Source organism: Neovison vison, chromosome 7 (assembly GCF_020171115.1).
Source record: "Neovison vison isolate M4711 chromosome 7, ASM_NN_V1, whole genome shotgun sequence".
Classification (NCBI taxonomy): Eukaryota; Metazoa; Chordata; class Mammalia; order Carnivora; family Mustelidae; genus Neogale; species Neogale vison.
This window is the reverse complement of record NC_058097.1, coordinates 152,249,085-152,272,160: the sequence shown is the minus strand read 5'-3', so window position 1 is coordinate 152,272,160 and position 23,076 is coordinate 152,249,085. Positions and strand designations below refer to the sequence as shown.

At 37.8% G+C, this 23,076-nt stretch overlaps 3 protein-coding genes across 4 annotated transcripts; 1 reads left to right on the top strand and 2 right to left on the bottom strand.

Annotated features, from left to right (window-relative positions):
• Positions 1–129: 129 nt before the first annotated feature.
• Positions 130–9,457, bottom strand: LOC122914121 (olfactory receptor 51T1). The gene is made up of 2 exons (XM_044260757.1): positions 9,401–9,457; positions 130–1,286 (listed from the first exon to the last, which is right to left on the bottom strand). The coding sequence occupies exon 2, from the start codon at positions 1,265–1,267 to the stop codon at positions 284–286; it is 984 nt and encodes a 327-aa protein (XP_044116692.1). The 5' UTR covers positions 1,268–1,286; positions 9,401–9,457; the 3' UTR covers positions 130–283.
• LOC122914122 (olfactory receptor 51H1-like) lies at positions 8,577–20,245 on the bottom strand. 2 transcript variants are annotated; one of them, XM_044260759.1, is made up of 2 exons: positions 20,128–20,245; positions 8,577–9,541 (listed from the first exon to the last, which is right to left on the bottom strand). In XM_044260759.1, exon 2 carries the CDS (start codon positions 9,525–9,527, stop codon positions 8,577–8,579), a length of 951 nt encoding a protein of 316 aa, XP_044116694.1. In that variant the 5' UTR covers positions 9,528–9,541; positions 20,128–20,245. The 2 variants fall into 2 exon arrangements, 1 of the variants encoding a protein (XP_044116694.1); XR_006385772.1 differs by lacking the exon at positions 8,577–9,541 and adding an exon at positions 19,914–20,018.
• Positions 20,246–21,959: 1,714 nt separating this feature from the next.
• On the top strand, positions 21,960–22,913 carry LOC122914120 (olfactory receptor 51H1-like). The gene has a single exon (XM_044260756.1). It carries the CDS (start codon positions 21,960–21,962, stop codon positions 22,911–22,913), a length of 954 nt encoding a protein of 317 aa, XP_044116691.1.
• The last annotated feature ends 163 nt before the right edge of the window (positions 22,914–23,076 follow it).

Below are 23,076 nucleotides of genomic sequence, written 5' to 3'. Positions count from 1 at the left end.
GGCAGAGGCAGAGGGAGAAGCAGGCTCCCTGCCGAGCAAGGAGCCCGATGTGGGACTCGATCCCAGGACGCTGGGATCATGACCTGAGCCGAAGGCAGCTGCTTAACCAACTGAGCCACCCAGGCGTCCCTGTTTTTGTTTTTTTAACTTTTCAATGTTTAGGGGAAATGTATTCTCCTCTTTCTGCTCCAATGATTTAATCGAAACTACCTTAGTAACCAAAATGCCTGAGGATGGCACAGACCCAAATCCCTTTCCTGCTCAAACATAATTTATCTCCCCCTCAATCCCACCGTCCTCTAAGACCCCTCACACTAGGGCCCCATGAGCCCTTAAACTGGAGCAGCTGGAGAATAGCCTGGCGGATCGTCTTGGTCTTCAAGCTATAAATGATAGGGTTCAGTACAGGTGGTAAGAGCAAGTAAACATTGGCAAGAATGCTACAGACCACTCTTGGGGTGGAGCTGAGAAGGCGGTGTGTAAAGGACAGGCTGATCATTGGCACATAGAAAACAGTGACAGCACAGATGTGACAGACACAAGTGCTGAGAGCTTTTTGTTGCTTTTTAGGGGCCACGATGCTCAAGACAGTTCGAAGAATCAGAATGTAGGAGAAAAGAATGAACAGTAAGTCAGTGCCAGTCAGGTAGAGCTGCAGAAACATGCCCAAAAAATTGCTGATCCAGGGGTTGGAATATGTGTACTTGATCATATCTGGGTGGTAGCAGAATGGGTGGGAAAGCTCTTTGCCTGCATGGAAAGATACGTTCTTCAAGGCTAGAACCATGGGAAAGGTGAAAACAACTTGCCGCAGGCAGATGACCAGTCCAATCAGCAAGATTATCATGTCTGTGAAGACAATGGCATACTTCAGTGGGTTACAGATAGCCATAAAGCGGTCAAAGGCCATGGCTACCAGCACTGAGGACTCCAGGATAGAGAAGCCATGCACAAAGAACATTTGAATGAGGCAAGCTTTAAAACTAATCTCCCGAGTGTGAAACCAGAGAACCCCAAGCACAGTGGGAAGTGTTGAGATGGTCAGACAGAGATCAACGGTTGACAACATGGAGAGGAAATAGTACATGGGCTTGTGGAGACTCTTCTCAATGATGATGACCAACAGAATCATGCTATTTCCCAAGAGGGCAATGATGTAGAGACAGCAGACAGGGATGGAGATCCAGACGTGAGCAAGTTCCAGCCCAGGAAATGCAGTGAGTAGGAAGTCTGGGGAAGATGATGTGGTGTTATTGAAAATTACCATGGTAGATTGAGAACACACCCTGAAAAGAGAGACAACAAGTTTGTCATATGGATTTTTTTTTCAAACTCTATCTCTTTTATAAACTCTTTCCCATTGTTTTTCTATATTGAAAGCCTCTAGTCCAGTTATGGTACCTATCACATAATTCCACAGTATCTTGAAATTTTTCTTGTCAGAACCTGGTCCCATTTTTCTTCCTTTACCCTCTCCCAACTATAAGCATCAATCTGTTTAGGCTCATCCCAACCCTACTGCCCAGACTAGTCCTGAGGCTTGAGGTAGGAAATGTATATAGGCTTATGTCATATACATGCACACACATCAACAAAACAACAACAACCACAATTAATGATTATGTCTTTGCAAACTGATGGATCTTTGCCTTAAGTCTCCAAGCTGTATAAACTGCTTAAGGAAAAATGGACAAGCACAAAAGACCCACTGGGCCTGTGTGATAGCATACTCCATAATGTCCTTGCTGGAAGCTGGTACGAGATATTGTATCCAGAGGTATCCTTGTACTTCTATCATCAACCACACCCTCCTCACAGACTCTATTATAAGTCTCCTTTTGGTATCAGGGTTTCTTTGCTCCTTTTCCTATAGTGGAATGGTCTCTATATAATTTTTCCCTTCCCCACTCCACATGTGTTATGGGACTTGAATTTATCTTGTGTTCTAATTCTGTTTCTCTGTGTACTTTTCCAGGTCCACTGAAATAACTAGTACTAGATCTCCTTGTCTTCATCTTACATCTTGGGATACTTGTTTCTACTCCTTTCCATGGATATTTAAAATTAGCCTGTGGCTTTGGACCAACTCACTGTGAGTAGATTGCTCTAATGAATTCTGTGAAAAATTCCAAACAGTATTCTGGAATACATGATTTCGGGCATCCTAATCTAGATAAAGTAGGTAAGCGTAGACTAAACACCCATATGAAATTTATGGGAAGCACTCTGCAAAAAGTGATGAGCTAATTTCACAAAAAAGAAAAAAAAATGATGAATGACTTTCCATAAAACCTGGGTAGGATGAAAGGTGGGACTAATAACTAAAAAAGAATCACTCAAGGACATGGAAGGCTGAGGTGACATCACAAATTGTAATATCAAGTAGTTCACTGAGTAAGAAAGTACATAGAATGGCAGCTGCATAGAAAAGAGAGATGGGGGTTTCCTGGGTGGCTCAGTCAATTAAGCGTCTGCCTTCAGCTCAGGTCATGATTCTAGGGTCCTGGCATTGAGCCCCGCATCAGGCTCCCTGCTCAGTGGGAAACCCGCTTCTCCCTCTCCCACTTCCCTTGTTTGTGTTCCCTCTCTCACTGTGTCTTTCTCTGTCAAATAAATAAATAAAATCTTTTTAAAAAAAAAGAAAAGAGAGACAGTGTTATAAAGGAGGCAGAATCTGGAATCTATGTTTAAGAGGACCATTGCAATTCTATTTAGGACTTGCTCACTGAGTGCGGATGTCATGACCACTATTAAAATTTGTATGTAGGGCATTTAATCATCAATGAAGAGCTAGCAAGGAATGATATACTCAGTCCATGTGTTGTGTGGATATGGTCAGCCATAAGTATTTTTATTTCTCAGTATGTAGGTTTTCTGTCTTGTATCTGAATAGATGCAAGGAATTTGCTAGCACCAGGCATTGTCAGTTGCTTTATAAACAAATATAAAGGGCTGTTGGTTATTTTCTTTCCCTCCTCCATTCTACTGAAGGTGGTGATAGAAAAGACCACTTGTTACTCCAAAGGGGGAAAAAAGACTAATTGCTTTTTCTGCTATAATATTTAATATTATTATATTATACATGGTTGAAAAAAATACTAAGAATCAGGAAAACTAATGTCAAATGAGATACAGATTACAAACATGCTGATGTATGTCAGTCATTTAGACTCTAAATGATTTTTTAAAATTTTTAAAATTTATTTAAAGATTTTATTTATTTATTTGTCAGAATGAGAGAGAGAGCAAGCAGGGGAAGCAGGCAGAGGCTTCTTGCTGAGCAGGGAGCTCGATGTGGGGCTCTATCCAGGACCCTAGCATCATGACTTGAGCCGAAGGCAGATGCTTAACCAACTGAGCCACCCAGGCGTCGCTCTAAATTATTATTTTAATGTCAGTTTCTTCTCAAATAGGGAAACAAAAATGCATAAAATGCAGTTTCTGCATTCAAAACTCCCTCAACTCAGTGGAATGAATACTGTGAAAAACCAAGGCAAAATATTAATGAAGGGCTATCACCACATGGGGACCCCAGAGAAGACTAGCCAGACAGGAAAACAGAAGGCTGTTGAGATTTTTGTTTCTGACTCCTAGGCTCCCTTCAGTCTTCACATCACCTCAGGAGACTTATAAGCACGTCTTCTGCCCTTAAGCTGGTTGATCTGAAATATTTAAGAATTGCTAATAAAGTATTTGCAAACATTAATGAGAAGTAAATTGAATTTAACATTGAATGCTTTCAATCATTCACCTTATAAGCCACTATTAAACATTAAAAAAAGGAGTGAATCCCCTCTGTGATAACTACTCAAGAATATCTCTGCAACACCAAATCACTCAAACTATTGACTGTCCTTCAATAGTACTTTACATATTTTTTTTAATAGTACTAAAATTCTATTGCTTGATCACATTTCTTTCTCCATTTAGAATGCCGGCTCTCTGGGAATATAAAACATATGTATTCATCTTTGTATTTTCTCTAGAGATAAACAGTGATTGGTACATGATAAAAACTCTAATAATCTAATTTACATTAGATGGGTGGATAAATAAATAACAGATGATAGAGACATGGATAAAGACTAGATGAGAGAAATATATATTGAGCCTGGAAGTTTTGTGGGAATGATGAGCCAGAGGGAAATCATTTCCCTAGCCACCAGGGAAACTAAGGAGAGTTATATCCTCTCGCTGACTGGAAGAAGGAGAGTAGGTTAAGAGAAAAGGAGATAAATTAAGATCCTTTGTATATGTCAACACTACCAGCCATCTTATATATAATTTTATATCACCCCAGGAAATATGGATATAGGTGTTTTTAAAGAAAGGAAAGTGGCCTAGCAAGATAAAACAGTATATTAAAGGTAAAATAGATACAGATTCAAAATGCAAAACCAGATTTACTAACTCTAAGGTCTATTATTTATCATTAAACCATAAACTGTTTAGATAAGCTAAGCTTATGAGAGAAGTTTAGCAGTTGGACAGTGTGATTTCTGTCTTTTAAAATATAAGAATTGTTTATAATCTGTTGTACTTATATGTATATAGTCATATATATGTATATATGATTTAGAAAAGCAATAGAGATGAGCAATCAATAAAAGAAAACAATGTCTTCATGGTTTATTTAAAGAAGACTATTTGGGGCATCCATGTGTGTTTAGAAATATGTGACTGTTTATATGTTTATATTGTGTATATCTCTATATACGGGTGTATGTAAAGAGGAGTTTTGGAATGGAAGAGTAATCAAGAGATAAGGTGACCATAAAGCAGATACCAGTTATCTCTTGTTCTTTGAATTTCATCTCATAAAGGACAAAAAGATGACACTGAGGATGTGAGGGGGTAAAAGGAGAAGAGACAATGGCTCATTTTACTGCTGGAGAACATGTTTCCTATGGATAGATATGTGGATAGGAGAAGGAGCAGAGGGCTTCCTCTCTGGTTTGGTGAGCTTGTATGTTCCAGAACCAGTTGTAAGATAAAGCTCAGTGCCTCAGTTCATCAGGGTTTTTCTGCACTGCCTACTAACCAGAAAAAAAGGCTAGTGCTTTATATTTTCACTTCTCCAACTGATTGGCCAGAAAGTAATGTCTACCAATTCTTATACAAAAGCTTAGATTAAATGACTTGGATAAGATCCATCCTACTCAATCATTTAGTGATTGACAGGTCAACATCCCTGCTTTCTGGCATCAATAATGATAAAAACCAATCCATGTTGTCTACCAACCCCAAACTTCCTGGTAATTTCTCAACACTGAAATCTATTCTCCTCACAATCTGGAACCTGCCCTGACAGCTTCCAGTCTGTATTAACCAGAAACTTTACTCCTGCTTCTCTGCACCACTTCATGCTTGGACCTTTCATTTAATTCTTAATATTGAGGTATGGCTGATACTAGTAATTTATATAAGCAGATTTAATCTTCTTTGTCTGTCTGGAGGGTGAGTTCCTCAAAAGTTTGGGCATTCTTGTTTTTTTCTCAATGCTAGCTACTAAAGTAGGATCTAGAATAGCAAAAAGCTTCAATTAGTAAGGTTTACTGACGCCTGAACAGTCTTGTCCACCAGAAGAGAGTTCTGGTCATATCTCCTTTTCTCTTTATCCTTCTGTTTCCTCCTGTCCTCTGTCTCTTATCTCCGTTTTATCGAGGCTCCATCACACCCCTCCATTTCTTTACCCCAGCTCACATATAGCTGCCATCGTTCATTGTTCTTCTCACTTCCCTCTTTTTCCTAGGATTCCTCACTCCGTAATCGCTTTGCCTCCCATCCCTTTCCTTTTACGCACTCTTCTTACCTGTTCACATTAGGAGGAAACACGACCAACTTCTCTTCAGTCCCATCACCTAGCAAGGACTAAACCAGCTCCCAAGAGTGGAGGCTTTATAGGAAAATTAGTGGAGTCATCAAGCAGCAGAGGGCTGTCTTTATTGGTGAGTATACTGGGTAGAACAAGAATTATGGTACCCATAAGAATATGTTCCTCTATAATAGCTCAGATACCTCTCCCTGACAGCTTCAAACCTTGCTCCCAGGCCTAAGCAAACTCCATATATCAGGAGCTGTAAGCATAGTGATGGCCCTGGGGGCTGACAGTAATGGGTATCTTTTAAAACTACAACCATTCCTCTTTACCTTGCCTTAGGCTACAGAGTTTCAGCCAGGGAGGCTCCCTGAATGTCAGAGCAGGATCCCAAGAGTGCAGATAAGTTCTCCCTCTGTTCTCTGCTCCAAGATGTACTCTTACCAACAGGCCTCATTGTACACTGGCCATTCCCATGTCTCTCCTCTTACGCAGTAGCCCCTCCTAAGTAGCCAACCTAGTCACCGAGTCACATTTGCAGCCCACCCACCCTTTTAAGCATAATTAAGCTAGCACTTGATGAAGTCACAATATATGCTAAAAAGTACACTCTACCCTTCAAGTGCATCGTTGTTTTTATTCATTACCAAGTTTATAGGTTAAGTATTCTCCATTGTTTCACAAATGAAGAAATAGAAACTCAGAGAGCTTGTGAATATTACCCAACTAAAAGTTAGCAAGTTAGAGTTGGCATTCAAGTCCTTGTCTAGCTTACTCTTAAGCCCTTACTCTATGCTATACTGCCTCCTCTAGTCAACTGCTTCCAAAAAATGTATCTTCAAAATGTATCTTCAAAAAATGTAGTTTTAATACATGGTTCTCAATCTATCCATTCTACAGATTGCTTGCTTCCCAGCTGCATGTCTACATCTCGTTTAAGCCTCATTCTGACCAGAATTCACCTCTGCATAGTAGGTGTGAATTAATAATTCTGACCATATATAATAATCCCTGACTTTTTTTTTCCAATTTATTTATTTTCAGAAAAACATTATTCATTATTTTTTCACCACACCCAGTGCTCCATGCAAGCTGTGCCCTCTATAATACCCACCACCTGGTACCCCAACATCCCACCCCCTCCTTGAAACATTTTCTGGTCCATACCCATACTTTATTGGGCACACTCGTGAAGATATTTATCCCAACAAGTATCTGGAGAGATTAATTAGTTCCATAAAGTTACATAGTAAGTAATGTTCATATTTATATGTAAATACCACCCCTTTCCACTTGTTCCCAAGGGCAAAAATTAATGATGCTGGTAAATTTAAATGAGACTTACTAATATTAAATGAAACAAAGAAGTTTGGAAGCATGAAATCAATCTTGTTAAAGTACAGTTTCCACTCATTCATGAATTCAAAAAAAATTATATATTGAACATCCATCATAAGTTCTGAACTACATTAAGTACTTGGGAAAGACTAAAATAAAGTTAAAAGGATTCCTGTTCTTCAAGTATATAGACTAGCAGGGGAGATATACTATTGGTAAATTATGGTACCGTATGAGAAACTGCAACATAAGTAAAGAAAGGCATGTCAGCAAAGCTTTCTGGGCAAAAAATGAAGTTGAAATTAAAATCTAACATATATATAGGAGTTCCTATTCCAGCTCATTAAGTTCACTATGCTCTCATAATTTACCTGCCGTTTTATTTTTATTCTTTTTCTCTCTTGCTTCCAGACTATTGCACATATACACTTTATTTTTATTAAAAAAACACTCAAATAACATATAAATAAACACAAAAGGCAAAAGAACAGAAATGGCCTATGTTCCGCATTGAATCCCAGAATGACTATAGTGGAGCAAAAACAATCCGCGGATTTTTCTTGGAAAAAAAATGCTAATGACCTACAATGGAATAGTGCTGAGTAGTAAAAAGGAATAAACTACCAATACATACCATAAAATGAATCAATCTCACATGCATTATACTAAGAAGACAGACATGGGAGACTACATACTGCAGTGTCCATGACACTCAAAAAAGAGAATTACAGACATGGAGAACAAGTGAGTGCTTTCCAGGGACTGGGTATGGATACAAAGGGGTAACAAGAAGGAATTTTGATGTAGTTTTTCTGTGTTTTGATGTCACTGGTGGTTACCTGGTTTTATGCATTTGTCAAAAGTTGATTAGAGCCATATACCAGAAACAGTGAATTTTATTGTATATAAATGTTGATAAGCTGTGGGGCTCCTAGCTGGCTCAGTTGCAAGCATGTGTGACTCTTGATCTTGGGGTCATGAGTTTAAGCCCACAAGGGAGTAGAGAAAACTTAAAGAAATAAAACTTAAAAAAATGTTGATAAACTGTTATATACCATTTTAAGGAGAATTCATATCTATCAAGCTACCTAAGATAAATTATTGTTTTCATCGAAACCATTATGCAAAGGTATATTATAACCCATTAGATTTATGCTGTTCAATACAGTATCTTCTAGCTACATGTGAATATTTAAATTTATATTTCAATTAATTAAAATAAAGTAAAATTTAAATGTTCAGTTCCTTGGTTGTACTATCAAAGTTTAAAGTGTTCAATAGTTATGTGTGGCTAGTGGTTACCACCTTAAACAACAGTGATTTAGAATATTTTCTTCACTGCAGGAAACTCTATTGGACAGTGCTACATTTGATACTCTTCCCTGTCTTGACTGCATCCACATGGAACTCATAGATGCCATTAAGGACCAATCCTGTCCCCACAGAACACCCGGACAATCCGCTGCCGGATCTGCTTGGTCCTAACACTGTATACAACAGGATTGAGCACGGGAGGGAGCAGCAGATAGACATTGGCCATGAGAGTGTGCACTATTGGTGACAAATGCTTTCCAAAGCGGTGAATCAGAGTCATGCCAATGAGAGGCACGTAGAAGAGCAATACTGCACAGATATGAGAGAAGCAGGTGTTGAGAGCCTTGAGTCTCTCTTCTCGGGAAGCAATGCCCAGTACTGCCTGGAGAATTAGAAAGTAAGAAATCAAAAGGATCAAGGCATCTAGTACAATGATGAAGATCACAGCCAGCAGGCCATAGATGCTATTGACACGGGTGTCAGCGCAGGCAAGCCTCATGGCATCCTGATGGAGGCAGTATGCATGGGAAAGGATATTGGAGTGGCAGAAAGGTAGCCTTTTGATGAGAAAAGGCACAGGGAGCACTGCACCCACACTTCGTAGCAGGACTATTGCCCCAATCTTGCTGATGACTCCATGAGTGAGAATGGTAGCATAGTGCAAAGGGAAGCGGATAGCCACAAAGCGATCAAAGGCCATGGCAACCAGAACACCTGATTCAACCCCCCCAAAGGTATGGATAAAGAACATCTGAGTGACACAGGCATCAAGGGTTATTGAACGCCAGTTGAACCAGTGAACACTAATCATGGTGGGCATGGAAGATAGTGAAAGGCTGAGGTCAGTGGCAGCTAGCATAGCTAGAAAATAATACATAGGTTCATGGAGACTTTGCTCAACCTTGATGACAACAAGGATGATGACGTTACCTAAGAACGTGATACTGTAAAGAAGGCAGAGGGGCAAGGCCATCCAGAAGTCTTTCTCTGGCATTCCCGGAATGCCAGTCAAGGTGAAGGTCTGGTGGTTATCAGTAGTTTGGTTGAACGGTGACATAGTGGCATGAAAGTCTGACTGGGCAGAAAGAGAATAATTTGTTAAGTCAAACAGCTGCAGTTAGAATCAGTGGCAATATGTTTTGAGACAGTAGCCATAAGAAGGAGTGACTTTAATATTATTTTAATACCTTTATGTTCACAATCTGATACAAAAACTTACTGTTCTACCCCATGAGGCAATAAATCAGTGACCACCATGTGCTAAAATATACTTTTCTTTTTTGAAAAGAAAAAAGAAAAAAAGAAAAAACAAGAAAAAGAAAAGGAAAAAGAAAAAAAGAAAAAAGAAAGAAAAAAAGAGAAAAAGAAAAAAGAAAAAATAGTATAAAAGAAAAAAAAAGTTCAATCAACACCTGCACCCAGGCGTTTCATCCAGAAACATTAAAGAGTTACCTGACTTGCTCCTTGCTAAGGAAGAATTTTATATTATACATTTATGTGGGTAATTAACACTGATGCCAATAACCAGAAAGGAAATGTTAGCAGCACAAATGTGACCAAGGGCTTTTCATAAATACAGATAGGCAGATGTGTATATGTGTCTGTATCTTGACTGTGATCTTAAATTGTGGTGATATAGACATTATGCTCAGTAGGACTCAGTTTTTCCACCTGCATGATGTGGGACAGAGGAAGAAAGATATTCTTTAAGGACTATAAAGTTCTAACCTTTTGCATTCCTGGGAATGTGTAGGTACTAAAATGACCTGAACTTACAGCAGGTGGTTTCCCTGTCCCCTCATAGAGACTTCTCCTTCTCTGCATTCCATACTGCTGCGAGGCTGTTCTAGTAAACTCCATCTTGAGTCAATAGACTCTGCATTTCCTACTCTGAGTAAAGCCTAGATAGACCTGTGGGCCATTCTAGACATTAACACCTAACACTTGCAGTGACAAAGATCAATATTAAAATCTTGGTGCCACACAGATCTCTTCTATTTCAATTATTTGCTATTATCTTCAAGAAGATATATCCAAATGTGCATCTGAGCTAATCACTTTTTGGGCCTGTCTAGCCCAATTGATAAGGGGGTTGGATTAAAGGAAAGGAAAAGGACTGTCATGACTCTTAACATTGTTTGTATGACTCTTAGGAGAATCTAATAGAGAGTCACCCAAATAAGAATGTTCACACACACACACACACACACACACAAAGTTCTGCATAAAAATTAAGTGAATTTGTATATTATTGAAAAGCATCTCAGGACCCATGTTAGAGAAAATGGAATAGGAGCCTGGGTCACAACAAGGAGAAAAATCACTGGACAAAACGCAAGGGGCAGAGAGCTCTGGATGCTTGGGCATGAATAGAGACCAGGCAGAGTTACTCCAAGTTTCGTGTAAGTCAGTGGTCTAGTTCTACACTGTCCAATATTGTAGCCACTAGATATTTGTGCCTATTGACATTTAAATTAAATTAAATTAACATCAATACCTTAGTTGCACTAGCCACTTTTCAGGTGTTCAGTCACTTCATATGGTTAGTGACTCTTGAATTGTGTAGTACAAACATGGAAAGTTTCCATCATTGTAGAAAGTTCTACTGAAATTTGAAAAATTGGTCCTGCAGACTACAGATTTAAAGAATACCAACATTCTAGGTGACCTCTTGACAAATCTTAGATCCAATCGGATTTGTGGGCCTCTTACCTATATACTGCATAACATGTGTCCCTTACATACTTTTCTCTGTCTTTGCCTTTTCTGGAAACTTGAAGAAGAAAATAGCTTTAAAATTAAAGAATCTGGAAATGGATCACCTAGGTTTAAATCCTGACTCTGTGACCTTGAACAAGTTACTTAATAATCTCTGCTTTATTCCTCACCTCTTTAAAATTAAGATGAAAATAATAGTATCTACCATGGGATAGTTAAAGATCACTGAGAAGTTCAATAGGGTATTTAGATGAGCACCAGGCAGAGAATCAACACTCAATAAAGGGTAGCTGTAATTAGTGTTCATCTGCTATCTATAAATTTTGTAATATTTGTTTAACTGAGAAAACTATCCCTCAAGATGTTTATAAGCCATGGAATCTATTAATATGCTGATAACTTTATCTACCTACCCATATATTAGTTATATATTTTGATCAAATTCTATATTACCTAAATCTCTCTATTCCTCAGCCAGTTTAGCCCAACACTGAAAATCTGTGGCTTGCAGATAGTGACTGTTGCAGTGCTCAAGATGGGAAATTATATGGATCTGTGCTCAGGGATTCTGCACTTAACTGTGAATGCTTACTATAAAGGATATATTGGAAGCAGATGCTGGATAAACCAGAGATGAAAGAGTGATATGCTAGTAGGAGTCATGAGTAGTGACTATCAGTAAGAGGAGGAAAATAATAAAGATAATTGATTCTGAAGCACCAGAACCCCCAAACCAACACCATACTGACCATCTGAAGAGCTCAATCCCAAAGACCAGCACAGTCCTTCCAGAATTCAAGAGGAGGATTACAAACTAGGCTCTTTTATATATTCTTTTTTTTTTTTTTTTTTTTTTTTTTTTTAACTAGAGAACAGGAGATGGAGAGGGAGAGTCAGAGGGAGAGAGAGAATCTTAAATAGGTTCCACACCCAGAGGGGAACCCCACATGAGGCTTGATCTCACAACCCTGAGATCAGGACCTCAGACCTTTAACCAACTGAACTACACAAGCACCCCCAAACTAGGCTCTTGATTCCTTAAGATCTAAAGAACTCAAAAAGAGCTTTTCATGTTTAATTAATTTATTGATTAATGGTTTCATATTTGTCAAATGTCTATTACATACTAGGCACACCATGGTAATCAAAGGACCAAAGGAGCAACTTCTTTCCTTTCAAAGAACATATGAAAAACAAGAGCAGAAACAGGAGTGGAATGTGTGCCCAGGGTTGAATGACAACTTGTTTTACAAAAGGGTCAGTATATCCAGCTTGTATCCCCAGCTGGACTCAGTCTAACTCTGTCTCTGTCAATACCAGTGACAGACCAGGGACAGAATCAAACCTAAACTTTCCTCACAGCAAAAGGTCAGGAGCTTCTGCAGCTCATGAAGCATATGTGGGGCTAGAGGTGGAGAAGAAGATAGACAAAAGAAGTCTTTCTTTTCTATCACTGTGGAACTACAGTTCAATGCTCTTTCCCACCCAGGCAGCCAAGTGGAAGAGCTATTCTCTGAAGGACAGGACTTGGCATAACATACTCTTTATTAAAGTGTCTGAGCTGCAGGCTGAAGCACAGTTCTGGCCCTTGGATTTGTCCTTTGCTGGAGCCACGCACTAGTCTTTCACTTGGGGAAGAAATATATTTGCTATTTGCCTTGAGCTAGGACTGAGGGAAAGACAAAAATTTGCAGGTTTCTGTTTCTCTAATTAGCCTTTGGTAGAATAACAAACTCACCAATGAAATTTTCATATGTACAGTTCAAATTGTTATTTCTCTTTTAATGAAAAAAATGTAAAGGAAATGGAAAAATAATTCTTGCTGAAAAAATTCTTTCTGCAAATGAGGATTCTAGGCTCTTTATAGATATATAGAAATCATGAGCAATCATTTTATATGATGATGTAGAGAATGCAAAAGATAATAGGCAGGCATTTTAAATTATCTTACTCCTTTAATAATAAAAAATCTAATATTTATTAAATGCTTATTTATGTTCCAGCCTCTGTTTTTAGCTCCTTACATATACTATCTCTTCTAATGACTAAAAAAGAAATTTCTTATGAGAAAAGAACTGTTGCCAGTATGCATGAGTAAAACAAGAGTCAGAGAAGTTAATTAACTTGACTAAAATCCCAAAAATAAAACTTAAATCTAGGTGCTCCAAACATTATCCTATGAGGTTCTATTTAGTCCTATAGATGATAAGCTTTTAGCCACAGGGACAACTTTTGTCATCAAATTCAAAGCCCGGACCAAACAGTACACTGGGCTTAACAGACCTGACCTCCTCCATGCCCTCTATTCTGTCCTAACCTCTAAATATTTCTCTATGAAGATAAAGATAAAAAATATTTCTCCATAACTACAGTCCCCTCCATTCTGTGAAAGCATCCTCAGAGAAAGCACTACCTGGGCCTCAGTCTGTCTCCCAACTCACCCAAAGCCTAGCCTGGGAGATGAGAGTCGTTTTTGATGCTGGCCCCCATAGTAGTACAGCCAGAGATTTAAAACCACCAACATCCTAATCCAGAATTCCCTCTGAAGTGATCCTCTAGAGGCAAAGAATCAGTATCCAGAGATATCCCCAGGGCCAACAGCTATCATGACTAAGCCTTCTGGGCATTTTGCTCTTCTTTGTCTTGATCGGAGAGGAATTAGTTTTCCCTAATTCAAACCTGGGATGGCAACCATCCAAATACAGACGTCGCCTCAGTCCTTTGTGAAAGGTGGTACCTCACTAGCTATACCAAAATGCAAATATACTTTAGTGACTAATCTTTAACATTATCTCTAAAAGAGAGAGAGAAGAATAGAGGAAGGAAGAAACACAGAAAAAAAAAAAGCCAGCAAGAAAGAAAAAAAGATAAAATGTAAAAAAAAGTTCATTAATGAATACACATGCGTTCTAGTTGAGATTCTCTCATTCCTTCCTCAGCTTCCCAGTAAAGCCTTTCAGTGCTGTGGTCTGTAGTCTCTGTTTACATGTACTTCCCATTCTATTTGCAGTTCACTCTAGTGAGAGTTTTTTCCCATACCACTGAAAGCATCTTTGTGGGTATCATCAACGGCCTGCTTATTGCTAAACCCAGAGAATATTCCTCACCCTACTCTCCTTTCAGCAGGATTCAGAACAGTGGAAAATTGACTTCATATTAAGTTACTTTTATTACTGATTTTTTTTTTTTTTTGGTGACACCAGGTTTTCCTCCTGTTTTAATTTCCACTCTTTAGTATCCTTTACTTTGATGGCTTATCTTCCTCCTGCATCACTAAATGTTAGTGTGTCTCTAATTTGTTTTTTTGCCCTATACTTTAATCCCACTCTCACTGAATGATATTATCAAATCCTATTGATTTAATCTATGTATCGATTACCCTCAAAAGCATATCTTCAGGCCTGAATTCTGTCTTGAGCTCCAGACCAATTCCTACTTGATCATTCCATGTGGATATCAAATAGGAAACTTAAAATTTCCTTTTAAGGAAGGAAAAGGAAATACTTTTCTTTTAAGGAAAGTATTCGGCATAGTGAATACTGTAAAACAAAAACAAAACTTCTTTCTATGTGCTCATAGTTAATTTTAATAAATCACACTAACCATACCACAATCCACCCAGTTGCCCAAACAAAATTTCCAGATCTTTTCTTACCTTCTCCTTTATATTTAATCCCTTACCAAGGACTATTGAGTCCAAACCAAAATATATTTCACATACTTCAAATTCCCTTCATCTTCACTTCTATCATGCCAGCAAGGTTACCATGACCTCTTGTAGAATAGAGCAATAGTTTCCTTATGATTTTTTTTAAATTTGCTCTTTTATTTATTTTACTTTGTTATGGTATGATTTATAAATCATAGAATTGATCCATTTTAAGGATACAATTTGATGAGTTTTAGTAAATTTATATAATTGCAAGCTTTTTAGTCTATAACTTGATTAGCCATTTTCTTCTGCCATTATCAGTCTTGGGTTTTTGGCAGTTAGATTATGATGTTTCTATGTGTTAATATCTTTATATTTATTCTAATTAAGGTTTCTTGAGCTTCTTGGACATGTGAATTTTTAGTTGTTAAATATATAAAGTTTTTAACATTTTGTATCTTCAAATATTGATTCTGTTACTTTGCTTTCTTTTTCTGGACCTACCAATATACATAGGTTGGATTGTCAATGTTGCCCCACAAATATCTGAGACTCTGTTTTGCTTCAATATTTTTTTCTCTATATTATTTGAACTTGAGACTTCTCTATTTGTCAAGTTCACAGATTCTTCCTTCCCCTTCCTCAACTCTGCTGAATCCATGTATTGATTTTTTTTAACTTTAGTTTATTTATTTTTTCTTTTCTTTTTTTTAAATTTTTTATTTTTTCAGCGAACAGTATTTATTATTTTTGCACTACACCCAGTGCTCCATGCAATCTGTGCCCTCTCCAATACCCACCACCTGGATCCCCCAACTTCCCACCCCCCGCCCCTCAAAACCCTCAGATTGTTTTTCAAAGTCCATAGTCTCTCATGGTTCACTTCAGTTTATTATAAAGAATTTAAAAATTTTTTTTCTTTCTTTCCTATGGTTTCCTTTCCTATATGGAGTTCCCTTATTCATTCAATAATTTACCATTTGTATTTTCTTTAATTACTTGAACACAATTTTCTTTAATTCTTTGAAGGCATTTGAATTTTTTGAATCATTTATCTGCTAAAATAAACATGTGGGTCCTTTAAGAGTCAGATTCTATTAATTACTGTTTTTCTTTATTTTGGTCCAAGCTTTCCTATTTCTTTGAAAGTCTCAGAGGTTTTTTTGTTTTGTTTTGTTTTGTTTTTGAAAGTTAAATGTCTTAAATATTATAGCATATCCACCCTAGGTTCTTAATTGTTTTTTAAAGGGCTGCTGTGTTTTTGTTATTCTTTTCTTTGTGTTAACTTTTAGTAACTTGTCAATTTAAACTGTGGCATTCACATTCCCACAAGAAATCTCTCTTGCTAAGTACAGCCACTGAAATGTCTTCTCAGATTACGTTTATTTCATTTATCAGCCTGACTTCTAGGAGTTGCCCATGTGTCTGCCCATCTTGGTGACATCCCAATAAACCTTAAGCCAGAAACACTTTGGTGATTGATCTGCATGTTATTTGGGAAGCATGCTTATTCAATTAATTCTCAAATACCCAATTACTTTTACTTTCTAGCAGGTTTTCTTAGGTTTCACCAACATGTTTGTAGTTTCTTAGAAAGCCAGTGGTGCATACAAAGCTACTGAGCCCTTCCATGACAATTTCCAGGTTCTTGCTGTTGAATTTCTCTCTGGAGCCCTAACTGCAAACTGAAACTACCGAAGTTGTGTTTAATTCCTAAGAAGTTTGCCTGTTTTAGCTACAAAAACTCTTTTTTTTTTTTTTTTTTTTTTACCTTTTCTCTCCACCTCAAGTTGAGGCTGCGCCCTGGCAGTACCGCTGTTGGTTTTTAGCAGACTCCAACCTGGTAAAACTACTCAGCAAAAAAAAAAAAAAGGCAGGAGTGAGAGAATGGTGTCCTTATCTGCAGCTATGGCAGAAACACCTTTTTCTGATGGAAAACACGACATTATGTTTGATGCTGATATAAATAGCCAAGTAGAGGGTAAAAACTTTATGGTAAGGAAGAGTGATAAAAAACAAATTGTTACAATGTTGTTCTTGAGGCGACACGGGAAAAATATAGTGCAAAACTGGAAGAAACGGCTTTAGGAAAGAGCATGAATATTTTATCTAACTTATATAAGGTAACCAAGAAATTAGCATACATTTGACTCTCCTGGTTAGGAGAGTAAATGTAATTTAGGGCACTGGATATTGTTTTCTGATTGTTTCAATTTTCTTAATGAAGTAGGAACTGAAGTCAGCAACAAAGAATAAGGATTTGGGTAAAATGTAAGGGAGTAGGAGAAGAGTCATTAAGTATAATCGAAAGCACAGAAGGAATTATGTGAGCTATTTGGTATGAGTCAACATGGTTGTGTGATTTCCTCTAGCACACTGGGCTGTGTAAACTCAGATGGTGACATTAAGGACTAGCCGGACTTAACCAGAAGTCCTTTATAACAGATGACAAGGGAATGTTGAATGAATAGGAAGTTTCATGACTTTCTCTAAGATCAAACAGCTGAAAATTAAACCTGGTTTTAAGCAAGGTATATCAGACTTCAAAGACTCTACTCTTTCTGCTAAACTTTGCCATTTTGTATCTGGAAAGGCAGATCCTTGATAATGTAGAGTTCCAGATAAGAGGAAATTCTGATTGTTAGGATAATCTGGAAGTCCATCTGGAAGAGGTTAGGCTACAAGCAGCATCAGTTTCTATAGATATGAATGAGGCAAATCATAATGTCCTCAGAGGAGTTAGGCCACCAGTTAAAAGACTCAGAAAGTTTGCAACAAGCACTTTGTGTGTGTGTATTTCTGTTTATAAAAGTACTTGTAAGAGACTGGAAAGCATTAGCACTCTCGCAAACTTGAAAGTCCTTAAGGGCAAAGACTTACTTTGTCTTTTAACTCCTTACCCTTAATGGTTTGGGATGCTTAAAGATAGTTTAAAAAGAATAAAAACTCATCTATAGAAATTATACACACACACATATCACATGTAGGATCACGTAAAACTAATAAATATATATACAGTCATAGATTTCTAAACATAGTCACAAACTCTTATGTAATAATATACAGAAACACTTATCATAAAGCACTGGTTCTTAATGTTTTTTGAATAGGTGGTCTCCTATAGGTTGTAAAACATATTGGGAAAGAAATGGGTTTAGAAATCAAAAATGCAATAAAATAAAAAATACAATGAAACAAACTTCTATAATACATTCTCTAATGTGCCTGAGAAAAAAGCATCATCATAAGAATTATTTATATCTGGCTTTTGTTTTCTGTTGTTATATGTAAATATGCCTATGAAGGAAAATAAATGAGATCAAAAGGGGCGTGAAGAGATGATGGATAGGGTCTGTGGATAATTTAAGGACCCAACACACAAAAGCACACATTGATGGAATAACTAGCTGTTTCTATAATTTTGAGAATTACCTCAATGACGAAAAAGTTTCATTACAGAAAAATTCATTAAAACAAATTAAAGAAGTTATATTTAATAGATTTAAATAACAGCTCAGGAAATCAAAGAGTACAACAAATTTGGGGCGCCTGGGTGGCTCAGTGGGTTAAGCCGCTGCCTTCGGCTCAGGTCATGATCTCAGGGTCCTGGGATCGAGTCACGCATCGGGCTCTCTGCTCGGCAGGGAGCCTGCTTCTCTCTCTCTCTCTGCCTGCCTCTCCGTCTACTTGTGATTTCTCTCTGTCAAATAAATAAATAAAATCTTTAAAAAAAAAAAAAAGAGTACAACAAATTCAGAGAACTTTGTTCTCTATATTTCTGATGAAGAGTCAGGCAACCCTTCTTTCCATTCCAGAACAACAGTAGACTCCAGCCCTATTTCAGGGTAAATCACAACACTAAGTCATCATTGAAACTGAGGCTGGTTTTGGAGTTAGAAGACCTGGATCAACATCCGGCTGGAATCCTAGAACTTATTTAGTGGTTAAACATGAGACAAATTGTTTTTTATATATTTATATTTATTTACATATTTAATATTTATTTATTACATATATAGGTATTTTTTTATATAATATGTATGCATGTGTGTGTAAGAGAGAAGTTTCTTCTTCAAACTTGGCTGACAGAGTGCAAATAAAATGAAAAAATTTTTTGAGATTTGTTGGCAAAAGAAAGGACAGTTTGACAGATGAAGGAAGGGTTTGGACTCCTTCAGGAAATCATGACAGAATAGCCCAGAGGCTAACAACACCCCTGAGGGATGTTTTCAGAGGAGTTGTGAAATTGTTATAGAGTTGTGATAGTTCCAGACACCCCCAGAGGTTTGAGAAGTCTTCATAAGTGCTCTGTTTGCTAACCTCAGTAAAAGGAAGGAAGCCAGATTAATTCTGAACTGAAGCACAGAGGTTGATACAGGTAATAAATTAATCTTAAAATTTTTTACATGCCTTCTACATGGCAAGCACTGTGTGGAATTATTTATGTACATTATTTCATTAGATCATCATTGAAATTCTAGTGAGGGAAATGATAAGAGCAGATAACAAGTGTCTAGGTAAGAAAAGGTGGAAAAAATAAGTATACATGTTGCTATTAGGGACAGAAGAAGACATATATCGCAGGGGAGAACCTAGTGCATGGAAAGAATGAAAAGATCAGATGGAAGTACAGGAACTGGGGGCTAGAAAAAGAGGGTGCTGAACATTAGAGACAATGAAAAAGAGAAAGGAGAGTAGAGATAGGAATGAAGAAAAAAGAAGATGAGGTAAAACACATTTGGATAAAGAAAAACAGTCAAAAGCACTGGAAACAAGAATCGGGAAAACAAGAATCATTATTTCCATAGAACAACTGTGCTTCTACAGGCCCTGGGGACTTCAACAATATCAAAGATTTTTCAAGTCTTTCCCAGAAAAACATCATGTGGAATGAGTGAACTGGTTCTTCCCAAGTGAAAAATCAGAATTGCCTGAGATGAGGGGTCAGCAGACCCAAACATGTGAAGGACTCTCCCTTAACACGGAAAGAATTTAAAAAGCCCCTTCCTCAAGGAGCAGCTAAAGGGTTAGACAGACAACACAACATACTTTGTTTAGATATGAGCATTTTAATATATTGTGAGAGAGACCTGGAGTTTGTTTGCAGCACATAACACAACCTTTGTAAGTGGACGACACTATCTCTCAAGGATTCCTCGATGTCTAAGAGATCAGAATCTGAGAAAACAAAAACAAAAACAAAAACAAAACTTTTTCATAGTGCTGTGTCCCAAACAGCAATTCCTCAACTCACAGCAACACGGGAGGAAGGAGCAGAGAAGCCTACCTGGTCATGTGTATATGGCAAGTTCTTGAGATTTTTCTTTCTCCTTTCCCATAAGAGGCACCTAGGAGAGAACAAAGACACCTTGATATCTTTCAAAGGCTCCTCATTTAAGGTTTTGGTTGTTTTTTTTTTTTTTTAAATCTGTGCTATTTTAGAAAAAGAGATTTTTCTCTTGGTTAATAATTCCCAACCCACATGCAAAAAATCAGGGAGGAGTTTGAGAACTTGTAAGACTTCTGAAAAACAAAATGATATTCAATCACCCGCATTAATTAATTTGTTTTTTCATTCCCTCATTTAACACATTAACACAACAACACAATACTATTTTATTCCTTCATTTAAGCAGATACTAATATATGCCTAATATGTGGTCTATTAAGTGATGAGCATACAACTATTCCCTTTTTCGGGGAGTTTAACTTCTAGCAGGCAAGGGGGTAATTAAACAAATACTCATGCAATATTTAACTATTTCCACTTAGGAGAAGGAAAAGCCCAGAATGTGAAAACAACATAGTTATGACTTAAGGACTCTTAAATCACTCTGAGAACTTGGAAAAGGGTCACTTGGGAAGGACAGAAAGGCTTTGATAGGCAAAGAGGAATTATTTGAGAGGTGAAGAAAGGTATAAAAAAAATATGTGGAAATCCTGTTTCAGAAAGTATCTCAGTGGGATCCAGGCACTTAAACACTGCAACTCTGGCTGGACTGAAAAGACCAAAGGGGAGAGATAGGATGTGAGTTGGTGCAGGAGCAGTAGATAGGAGTAGGAGCTGAATTGTGCTGTTATCTTGAGGGCTAAGGTAAGGATTTGAGACTCTGTTCTAGGTATAATATAAGCCCTTAAAGGAGCCTTTGCTCGTGATGAATAAATCTTACTCCAAATCCAAAGAGTTTATTCAGGCTTCAGAATGAAGAATTACTGGCATGGGCACTACAAGATGGAGGATAATCAGGGAGCCTGGGAGAAACGGGTTATACTATGTATTGACTGTACCAAAGACAGAGAGGGGGTACTTATTTCGTATGTTTTGGAGGCAAGTGTGAAATTGGTTAAAAGTTGGTTTGATGAAGGAAGAGGTTTTAAAAATGACCTCAAGCTTCCGGTACATTAGGTGACTCTCAAATTAAAAATCCTGTAAGTGGCTACTGTCATATCTTATGTGTGGTTCTTTCTGGGCCACCTTTATTACGGGCTCCTTGCTACTTTAAAATGAAGTTATGCAATGAATCTTGGAACACTGAAAAAATAAAATTTAAAAAAATTAAAAAAATAAAATGAGGTTATGGAAAATTATAAAATTATTAAAATTTATGAAGATTAAATATTAATTTGAAGAGTTTTATCACTAATGTGTTATTTACAAATGTTGGCCATTATAAATACAGTGACACAGATGCAAAGGCATGTGGAAAAATACACACACATATATGTATACTATATATATGTGAGCATGTAAGACTATATGTGTGTGAATATACACACATAGATTTGTATGAATTTGGGTTTGTGATGGCAGTGGAATTGTGTGTAGGTATCTGTGTGGTAGTAGTGGTGTGAGTTTAGTGGGTTTTTTGATTATTTAGCAAAATGCTTTACACTATTAAGTCCTTGGGTGCTGCTGCTTCATCTTATGTGTTTATCTAGGAAGCAAAGGGACAAAGTGATACAAAAACCTCCTAGACTCTGTTTTCAACATAACTGCCTCCCCCGGCTGTTTCTCTTCTATATTCATAAAACCATTTACCTATCTTCTATGAAAATATATTTTCAATTTAGGAGCTACAAGCCAAGTGGGAGAGTCCAGCTTCCCCCAACAGCGACAACATGACAATGAACTCAAATGCATCACAGGCCAACCATCACAGTTTCATTTTAACAGGTATCCCTGGGATGCCAGATAAAAATGCATGGATGGCCTTTCCCCTGGGATTTCTCTACACACTAACTCTCCTGGGAAATGGTACCATTTTGGTTGTCATCAAGGTTGATGAGAGTCTCCATGAGCCTATGTACTACTTCCTCTCCATCTTGGCTCTCACTGATATTAGTCTCTCCATGTCCACCTTGCCCTCCATGCTCAGCATCTTCTGGTTTAATGCCCCTGAGATTCCCTTTGATGCATGCATCACACAGATGTTTTTCATCCATGGATTTGGAGTGGTAGAATCAGGAGTTTTAGTGTCCATGGCTTTTGACAGATTTGTGGCCATCCGAGACCCATTACGCTATGCTTCTGTCCTCACCCATGGCATCATTGGAAAGATTGGAATAGCTGTCCTCATCCAGGCAATCTGTGTAGTATTCCCTGTTCCCTTCCTTATAAAGCGGCTACCGTTTTGCTGTTCCAATGTCTTGTCTCATTCATACTGTCTCCACCAAGATGCAATGCGGCTAGCCTGTGCCAGCACCCGCATTAACAGTCTCTATGGACTCATCATAGTCATCTTCACATTGGGGCTAGATGCCCTCATCATTCTCTTTTCTTATGTGCTCATCCTAAAGACTGTGCTGGGCATTGCTTCCAGAGATGAAAGGCTCAAAGCCCTCAACACCTGCCTCTCTCACATCTGTGCTGTGCTCCTCTTCTATATTCCTCTCATTGGTGTCACCATGATCCACAGATTTGGAAAGCATTTGTCACCAGTAGTCCACACACTCATGGCCAATATCTATCTGTTACTCCCCCCTGTACTCAATCCCATTGTCTATAGTGTGAAGACCAAGCAGATACGAAGGCGGATCATAAACATGTTCCAGAGGAAAATGAACAGGACTTAGGGAAATGGAGTCAAGTATAAGGTGCAACAGTTTCAGCAGTTTCAATGCAGCCAAATTATGTACATCTAGTAAAATGCAAGGGTGGGTAAAAGGCCAGTAAAAGGCTTATGGGTGACAATACAAGACTGGTCATTCTTGTTCTGTATATACTCCATTTTGAAAT

Bases quoted from the DNA above. Each gene is read 5' to 3' on its own strand.
- LOC122914121 (XM_044260757.1), bottom strand. From the start codon at position 1,267: ATGGTAATTTTCAATAACACCACATCATCTTCCCCAGACTTCCTACTC.
- LOC122914122 (XM_044260759.1), bottom strand. From the start codon at position 9,527: ATGTCACCGTTCAACCAAACTACTGATAACCACCAGACCTTCACCTTG.
- LOC122914120 (XM_044260756.1), top strand. From the start codon at position 21,960: ATGACAATGAACTCAAATGCATCACAGGCCAACCATCACAGTTTCATT.